We start from the raw sequence: 9804 nt of genomic DNA on the forward strand, positions 1-9804 counted from the left end.
CTCAATTGTGGCAGGGAGGTCGCGGCGGAGCGCCAAGACTTTATCTGCAAAATAGCTCGCAAAAGCCTCACAGCCAATGTCCAATTCCCTATCATTTTGCCTGCCCTGGGACAGGTCTGTCAGAGACTGAATCGTACTAAATAATTGGGCTGGGCGTGAGCTAGCAGATGCAATCAAGGCCGCATAGAAATCTTTCTTCGCGGCCTTCACTGCCATCTCATAGGCTCTCATAAGCGTCCTATAGGATGATCTTGACGCTTTGTCGCAAGCACGCCGCCACCGTCTCTCTAGTTGTCTCAGCCCTCGTGTCAGCTGCCGCAGTTCCTGGGTATACCAGGGAGCGCGCCTAGAGCGAGTGCGGAGAGGACGCCTGGGAGCGATCTCATCGATGGCAGTGGAGAGCCGAACATGCCAGTCCTCCAGTAGCTCATCCAATGAGCCGTCAGGGGGCCTTGGCTCCCACATCGCCATATGTAGCCGCAATGGGTCCATTTGACCCTGCGGGCGAGCATAAAACTGCCCGCCACCCTCATAGGGTCGGGGTGGTACATTCACTGCCCGCCGCCCTCATAGGTGGTACATTCAGATGGGCCTTCAAAGTCAGGCTGTCCGACCATGGCACTGCCTCAGCAGTGATCCAGTCCACCCTCACCCCCGCCGCAAAGACCAAGTCGAGCATGTGACCGGCCCGATGCGTGGGGGCCAATACAAATTGTGAGAGCCCCAGTGCCGCCATGGACGACACTAGGTCCATAGCCCGGCTGGAGGTCGCATCCTCGGCATGGACATTGAAATCACCCAAGACAATCAGTCTAGGGTGGTCCAACACCCAGCCTGATACGGCCTCCAGCAGGGACGGCAGGCTATTGGCCGGTGCATTAGGGTAAGAGTAAGAGTTCAGTAGCACCTTAAAGACTAACAAAATTTGTGGTAGGGTATGAGTTTTTGTGAGTCAATGTTCACTTCATTAGACTTATTTCCATTTATTCTTTGCAGCTTCCTGAACTGAATCCTCCTGGACTAAACTGAGACCTAGGTTTCCTGTCTCATTACCAATGCTGATATCTCCATGCTTACAACTCTTCTGCATATCACACCTAATCCAATTAAGCCTGTTATTGCCATTCGGCATCTGAAATCATCTTTATAAAGTTTGTATCTCTGCTACCTTGTGTTACATTTTATGGCACACATGGCCCAGCCTGACAAAGTGACATTTATGTCAGATCCAGCCCTTGCAACAAGTGAGCTCAATACCTCTGCTCTACATGGCTGCCACATCCCTATTCTTCATTCATTACATGCTCTTGACTTCCACTCTTTGGTCTGATTTCAATACTTTACTTTTCTTCCTAGCTCTGAATTTATCATATCATCACACCCTCTAAAACGTCATCCCATGCTTATCAGTAGAGCAACAAAATCGAACTCCCCAGATATGCAGAAAAATGTGAGTTGGTAAACTTTTTAATATGAAGATTCCCTCCTATGCACCGAAAACTATGGGTGTTGAAGGTAGTAGGGGGAAAAGCAAAACAGAGGGGATGGGGAACAGACTTGATCGAACCCATAACAGTTTATAGGATCCTGGAAGGGAAATTAATTCTTAAAGTCAAGCAAAGTGTGAAGTCGATGACCCTAATTCCTTCTCCCACTTTGTAGTCCAGGGCTCATATGCGTTCTGCAGTTCAGTAATAGTGTGGTACTCACTTGGCCCAAATATCGTTACACAAGTTGTACACCAGACTGTTGAGGTTAAACGCTGACCATTATGGCGTAGGTGCTTAGGAGGCTACTCAATTCCGCAGCATCTCACTCTTGTGCTATGTGGGGCAATTTCCTAAATCTTTGTCTTAATCTGCAAATCTTCATCTCTCTGCCAGTTTGGATATTTAAATTCTGTCCTTTTCTTCCATCTCTAATTCAAGACACTGAAAATGTCAAAAAATGTTTTGGTTTTTTTGGTGTATGTGAAGTTGTTCAAAACTACTACAATAGGTGACAGACCTAGAGAAGCTGGTTTATAGATACAAAAGGGTTTTAATTCTGGTGTATCTGGAAGGATTGTAGTTCATTTTTTAAAGTACTCCGGAATTATGAATGATGGCTGTATTATGGTTTTCATTGATAGTGTAAAGGTCTGTTTTCCCTGTCCCAAATACTTTTGATTTCTCTTGCAACTGACTTCAACAAACACCAGAAAGTCTGTATTCCATTTTAAGATTTTACTAGCTACAAACTAGCTGCCCTGAAATATCTCCTCTCTCTTTCTTTGACCTCAACATCCAGCCTGATGAAGAGTTTGGGGAATTCAAAAGCCTGCTCACCATTCCATAACATTTTGGTCCATCCTTTACACTACTAGCCCTATTCACAATCTATGTACAATCTATGTAAGGAGTACCCTTGATGTTTCTTTATACATGTGTTGAGTAAGTTTCATATTCAACACATGTACAACTGAATGTGTGATTCAAATACCACATTTAACCAGGTAGTGGCCCCTGATTTCATTTTTAAAGTGATTGTACATTGGCTCCTCCTTATAAAGAGGTGTAGGCATGTACATACAAGCTGAATGTGAGCTCACTGTAACATGTGAAAAAGACTACAGTTATTTAATCTAGAGTATTACACTGCCCTTGGTTGCATGAATGTTTTCCATTTTTAAATCAAATGCATGTTCTTACAGAACATAGACATTATCTTCCATGTACTGCCATAATGTAAAAAATCATTAAATGTCACTTAGCTTCCTAGAGAAAAACAATGCCATGTACATTTAATAGAGGCTAAGTGGGAGGTTCCCCCTCATGGATCACTGCCTTGTGGTTATTTACTTCCATTCCACCAAAAACTGCATCTGCCCGTTTTCACACATTAAGCCTCCATTACCGGGGGCAGAACACTTTCCCCCAGACCTTAATGTCACTTGTGAAGGCAGCCTAACCCTGCCACCCTTAGCAGGTCTACTCAGAATCCTACTGAAGTCTACACAATGAGTCTTAGTCCCAGGAAAGCGTTCTTAGGACTGCCTGTAAAATGCTTCCATCCGTTGCTTTAACATTCTGCAGGAGTTGGATAAAAAATACCCCTTAAAACGGGCAGCAATCAATCTTACTTCAAGTAACTGCCTGATCCTACGCCCAGAATCTATGTGTTTTTCAAGTTTAGAACTATGTCTCTTACGAAAGAGGGGGGGGGGATATGGACAGTGAGGTTTGAGGTAGTCAAGAAGATGGAGATCAGCTGTTGGCAGCGAGGGCATGGAGAGTACTGGGGGACGTTTGATGACCACAGACTGTTGCCGCGCTTATAATAAGCATGCGCGTTCCCACTAGCCCCCAGCATATGGCTATTCACGAGAAGACGCCGCCCTGGCGGAGAAAGCATGTGGAGGAGATCACCGAGCTGCTTTCGAAGTCTCCGGGCGGTTTGTTCTTACCCGCAACGGCCACCTCCTTCTCTTCAGTCGCCATGCTGCCTCGACAGCGGTCGCCGTGGAGATGCTAGGGCAAGCGCTCGCTGTGGCCTCCTCAGCCCCTCCTCGGGCCTCGTCGCTTTGCTACCTGATTTGGCGGCAAACGCTCCGTCTCTGCCTATCGGCAGGCTGCGTCGCTTGAACAGTAGACCATGGCTTCTCTCTCTCTCCTCCGCGCCGCAGCTTGGCTTTCTCGTGTCCCTTCTCCCTTTACCGTGTTGTCGAAGGTTAAAAAGAAATTTCTGTCCGCGTAGGAAAATTTGTTAGAGGAAGCAAGAAGACGGGAGAGGAAAACAACAATCTAGTGTCAACCTGTTTCCCCCCCCACAATGCTTTATAAAGAGAGAGAATTACGAGCCATGCGTGGGCTCCTTGCACGCATGGCAGTGGGGATTTTGCAGTTTTATAAGCGTTGATGACTGTTCAAGGCGAATTTTGTCATCCGGAAACCTATGGTTATATATATTTTAAAAACACGTTTATTATTAAATAAATTCCACACGTGTGTGACTGTTAAGAAATGTTGATTAAAATGTTCCGACAGTAGAATTCCTGCTCGTCTCTTAATCACCCTCCTTGCAGAAGCTCTGTGCCTTTTAATAGAGGAAAGACAGAAATTCCTTTCTTAATTGCTAAATTGAGGATCTGTGTGGCTCAGGTCCGCCTACAAGCAATCAGGTACCCCTCATTTTTCCTGCTGCTGCATCTAACTTTAGCCAGAAACCCCTTTCCAAAGAACGTTTTGTATTGGTGGTTGTCTTCATTTGCATTAGATTTTGATGCCTGTGAACTGCCTTGGGGTCTGTTTTTACCTGGAAAATGTTATTAAAGTATAATAAAGACATACTATGATAGGGAGGCCAGTGCTACCTAATCCCAGGTCTGTAAAACTGGATTATGGTTACTCAGAGGCAGGGGAAGTGCACATTATAAATGCTAAGAGGTTATTATTACTTCTCATGTAGGTGGCTAAACACTGATACTGTAACAGGATCTAGGGCTCAGATCTGATTTAAATTAAACTGTAGAAGTTCAGAAAGGGAAGCTGCATATGTTGGGGAAATTTCTGGTTGTTTCTTTCTGTTCATTTGGTAAAGATGTGTTCACTTTAATTAAGATTTCATAATTTGCATACTGTTTTAAAAAATGATGTCTAGAATGGGTGGGAGGCATACATGCATTCCATGAATTCAGTTATTTAGTAGATATAGTATGAATTTTCTCATTGTATCTACAATTGCAAATTACACAGGGCACAGATTTGTGCATCAGTAGCAACTAATATATCCAGCTGTTTAAGTGGTAGAATACCTAGGTAAGAATTGCCTTTGTGACTAGGGTTGCCAGGTCTGGGCTAGGGAATTTTGGGGAGGGTGGGGTTGGGGGAGGGACCTCAGTGGGGAATAATGCTATAGAGGCCACCTTCTAAAGCAGCCGTTTTCTCCAGGGGAAGTGATCTCTGTAAAATAAGAACATAAGAAGAGCCCTGGAGAATCTGAAGTGCGTGAAGGTGAGAAGAAATATTGTTCCTACTCTCTGCATACCATTAATAGTCTCTTCTCTTTCCTCTGTTCATAGTGTTACAAATAGCTATTGCATCCTCTTTATTACTTGTTTTTCTAACCTAAAATGCTCCAAATGTCTTTTAATTAGCAGAGTTTCTCTGCCTTTTGGAATAATTCCCAATACTGAATTTGCCTTTTCACTGTGTGCCAAGTTGGTTTCCAGTGAGCTCATACCTTTAAGATTTTGTTCTTGGGTGGTCACAGATAGTTCACGCCCCATCAGCCTGTATATGAAATAAGGGCTCTTTTGAATTTCACTCTTTTGAATTTCACCAGCATGAATAATTGGATATTATCCAGGCAATTTTTTCTGCCTCACCAGTCTCTCATTGTTCCAGTTAAATTCATAGTAAATTCAACAACACAGTTCTGAAATCCGATACAAGTCCTTAGGAGACCTCAGCTAGGGTTGCTGACTCTGAGTTGGGAAATTCCTGAAGATTTAGGGGTACAGCCAGGGGAGGGACTAGGGTTGCCAGCTTTGGGTTGGGAAATATCTGGAGATTTTGGAGGCTGAGCCTAAAAGGGTGGGGTTTGGTGAGGGGAGGGACTTCAATGTCTGTCACATGGAGATCAGGTGTAAAGCAGATCTCCAGCCACCACCAGCAGGTTTGGCAACCATAAGAGAGACCTCAGTGGGGTATAATGACACAGCCTACGCTCCAAAGCAGCCATTTTCTCTAGGGGGACTGATCTCTGTTGTTTGTGGATCATTTGTAATTCTGGGAAATCTTTGTGCCCCTCCTGGATATTGGCAACCCTAGACATCACTCCTTCAGTTTTGAAAACTGTCTGTTCCCGCCAGCCCCATACCCAGAAACAATTTGTTTGGGGGGCCCCAAGGGGGCAGCTTAGTACAGCGGAACTGATTACATCACGGGGTTGTTGTCAGGGAAATATAGAGGAGAGACATGGCTAGGTAAGAGTTAATGGGTAAAAAACCGGTGTGGAGGAGCAGCACCTGGGGCAGTACAGAAATAATAAAGACAGACCAAGATTTCTGTCTGGGAGTTGTATTCTCTCTGAAGTGCTGTGCATTGCTCCAGAATCAAAGCCTACCCCCAGAAGATCCAAGACGTCTGGTAAGTGTTGCTGAAGGAGCTGGGAGCTAGCTAGCAGCAGGACAATAACCCCCTGAGCAGCCCCTTAACCCCTCGTGCCAATGGGCTATTCTCCTTGCATCCTCTTCCTACCCCTCCCTCAGCCTTTGCAGGCAATCTGAGAGAAGCGCAACGACAGGAACTTTGTCTTCCACCTCCTGAAGCAGTTCAGGTGTTACAACCACACCAAAGACAATAGGGAACCCTTAGCATACAAGTATAGCCACAAATAACACCCACCAAGGGAAGACCATCCACAATTCACAACTATATATGCTCAAAACTGTATATTGCATTAATTGAAATACAAAGAAGGGTTAGTGGTCATAACCCAATAGAATGTATAGGCACTTATCTAACAGATTGCTCATAACAAGCATATTTTACAAAAAGAACGTGTTCAAAACCAACAGGCTCCTTTGTAATTCCATACATAGATAGTGTCCATAGACCTCCAAACAGAAAGTAGCTTCAGCAGAAGACACCCACTGTTGAAAGAATAACAGCCATACATCTCTCCCAGGTATCAATCAGATGTTTCAATGATCCTCAACAGCGGCTGGTAAAATGGAACTGTGAAGCAATCATAAATATACCTAGAAAGACAGGATTGACTGCATAATGTACTGTTGTTCAGATGCACACTCCAGTCCAACTCTTCGCGACTAAAAAGTCCTTAGACATACTCGTGATTTCAGCTCTTTTATTCAGAAAGAACAAGACAACTATACCCGGCTCGCAGGCCGGTTTATATCCCTGAAAACCCACACCCAAAACACACCCCACACAAGTAATTGGCTATTTACAATGGTTGAGAGTTCCATAGGCTCTCAGCCGGGAGCCTAGCCCTCTGATTGGGGCAGGCTAGGATCTGCTAAACCCATTATTCTAAGGAGCGAAGCTTAGAGGTTTAGCCTGGCCGCGTGGAGCCTTTGTGTGCCACACGGTCGGCGATAGATACACTACACCCCTCCCCCCTTGGTCCGAAAGACATCCGCATACATAGTCCTTTGAATATGCCGGAGCTTTACGTTCTATGATGGAACGGTATTGTCGGAATTGTCGGGGACGCTGATGCTCTCGGCGGAGAGCTGGCCAGCGCCAGCCTGGGGGGCCTCGTCCTCAGTGGCTGGAGAGTCTGTGGGAGGGTGGACTGACATAGGGGACTCTGTCTCCGGTGTGTTGACAACCTCAGACTGTGGCTGTGACTCTGGACCATCGGACGTGTAGAGTTCTTCGGTTTCCTCCGGGTCTAGTGGCAGCACTCGCCGACGCAGTTGGTCGATGTGTCTTTGTAGCACCACTCCATCCTCACAGGCGACCTCGTATGAATGGGTACCCTTGACTCGTACCACTCATGCCGGAATCCACAGCGGGCCCTTGGCGTAGTTCCGTGCGTACACGGGGTCCTCAGGGAAGAAACCTCGGGCGGCTTTCTGGTCCTCTGTGTCCGGCTCGCGTTCTGGAGCCCTATCCGGGTGTAGCCTATCCAGGCGTGTAGTGAGGCGGCGACCCAGGAGCAGTTCGGCAGGGATGCGTCCCATCATGGTGTGTGGGGTGGTCCGTTGGCCGAAGAGGAAGGAGGCCAACTTGTAGTCCCAGTCCGGTGATTTTAGTCTGCAGAGTGCATCCTTGGTGGTTCTGACCATCTGCTCTGCTTGGCCGTTCGTGATGGGGTGGAATGGGGCTGAACGCACATGGCAAATTCCATAGTAGGATGTAAACTCCTGTAATTCCCCAGACGTGAACATAGTGCCATTGTCCATTACCAAGGTGTCCGGGATACCCTGAGCACTGAAGATTCACCACATGGCCTTGATTGCGGATCTTGAGGAGGTGGACAGAATGGGAATGACCTCTAGCCATTTGCTAGAGCCGAGACCAGGGGTGGTGGGAGGACTCCCATGCTCTCTCCGGGGCCCTGGGCGGTTCAGGGTGAGAGACCTGGCAGTGCTGACATTGTTTTACCTTGTCCTCAATGTCCCAATCGAGGTCTGGCCACCAGATGTAGCTCCTCGCTAACGCCTTCATCCTCATGATCCCGGGGTGGTGCTTGTGTAGAGCCACTATGACTTGTGGCTATAGTGGAGCAGGTATCACCACCCAGACACCCCACATCAGGCACCCTTTGTACATGGACAGTTCATCTTTTCGTGTGACAAACGGCATGAACTCAGGGCCCTGCTCGGCCGCAGGCCACCCCCTCCCCACCCAGTCCAGGACCCAACAGAGAAACTTGTCCCGGCCCATGAGGCGGGCCACCTCCCAGACGCGGACCGGGCAATCGGGGAGTGACTCCACGAGGGTGATTGAGTGCACAGGAGTGGGGTACGGGTCCGAGATGGGCAACAGAACATGCCTGATGACCTTCCTGGGATGTCCATAACTGTAACCGGCCATGAAAATGGACCAACGCTGGACCAGGGGGAGACCATCTGCGGCATCTGACAGTCGGGAGCCAGGAGAGCCAGAAGAGGTTTATGGTCCGTCACCACCGTGAAAGGCCGGTCATAGAAATAGTGGTGGAATTTCTTCACATCGGCTACTATCTCTAATGCCTCCTTGTCCATCTGTGCGTAATTATGCTCCGCAGAAGACAAGGTCCTAGAGTAGTAGGCGACCAGGACCTCCCAGCTGTCCGGCAACTGGTAACCCAGGACCGCCCTGACCCCGTAAGAAGAGTCGTCGCAGGCGAGGATGACCAGCAGCGCCTCGTTGAAATGGTGCAAGACGGAGTTAGAAATAAGCAAGTCCTTGACCCCCTGAAATGCCATGGCGTGAGCAGGCGTCCAGACCCAGGGTGCGTCCTTGTCCAGAAGGTGATACAGGGGCTGTGCCATGGCCGCTTTCAGAGGCAGAAAAGCATGGTAAAAAATTGAGCAGGCCTAAGAAAGCCTGCAGTTCCGATTTGGAAGTGAGAGTGAGGGCTCCCGTGGGGTGGATTCCCTGGGTGTCCACCACAAACCCCAGGAATTTGATGTGTGGCACCCCGAGGAGACACTTTTCTTTCTTCACCTTGAGGCCGACGGAGTTGAACCTCTGGAGAACTGCCCGGAGCCAGTCTGCGAATGTAGTGGAGTCCGGCGCCGTGATGATTACATCATCTAGAAAAGGTTGTACACCTGGGATGCCTTTAAGGAGGGAATCCATAAATGACTGGACAATCCCAGGGGCCACACACACACCAAACTGTAGCCTAGTGACTCTAAACGCCCCCTTGTGCGTTGCGATGTTTTGTGCCTTGGCGGCTGCCGCATCCACTAGCAACTTTTGGTAAGCTTGCGCCGAATCTAGCTTACCAAAGACCCTGGCCCCTGCAAGGGAAGCTAAGATGTGGCTCACCACCAGGACCGGGTAAGCATGGTCTTTCAAGGCCTTGTTAATAGTGCACTTATAATCGGCACATATGCGGACGTCACCATTTGGTTTGATTGGCGTGACGATGGGGGTCTCCCAGCGTGCGGATGCAACTGGTTCCAACACCCCTTGCTCGATGAGCCTGTTGAGCTCTGCCTCTATTTTGGCTCGCATCGCGATGGGGGGAAGTTGTGCCTTAATGCGGACGGGGCACATGTTGGGATCTAGGTCCAGAGAAATTAGGGCCCTGGTGTACCGCCCCAGAGACCCATCAAACACTTTGGGGAACTCCCCGCAAACT

The 9804-nt window shown here is 48.0% G+C and overlaps 1 protein-coding gene across 1 annotated transcript in view; it reads right to left on the reverse strand.

Annotated features, from left to right (window-relative positions):
• The window catches only part of EFCAB2 (EF-hand calcium binding domain 2), a 41013-nt gene extending 37534 nt beyond the window's left edge, over window positions 1-3479 (reverse strand). Inside the window, exon 1 of the mRNA XM_015424416.1 lies at window positions 3446-3479. Coding sequence (XP_015279902.1) covers window positions 3446-3479 — 34 coding nt within the window. The remainder of the gene's footprint in view (window positions 1-3445) is intronic.
• Window positions 3480-9804: the final 6325 nt, after the last annotated feature.

This window comes from Gekko japonicus, unplaced genomic scaffold, assembly GCF_001447785.1.
Source record: "Gekko japonicus isolate JY-2015 unplaced genomic scaffold, Gekko_japonicus_V1.1 scaffold26, whole genome shotgun sequence".
Taxonomy (NCBI): Eukaryota; Metazoa; Chordata; class Lepidosauria; order Squamata; family Gekkonidae; genus Gekko; species Gekko japonicus.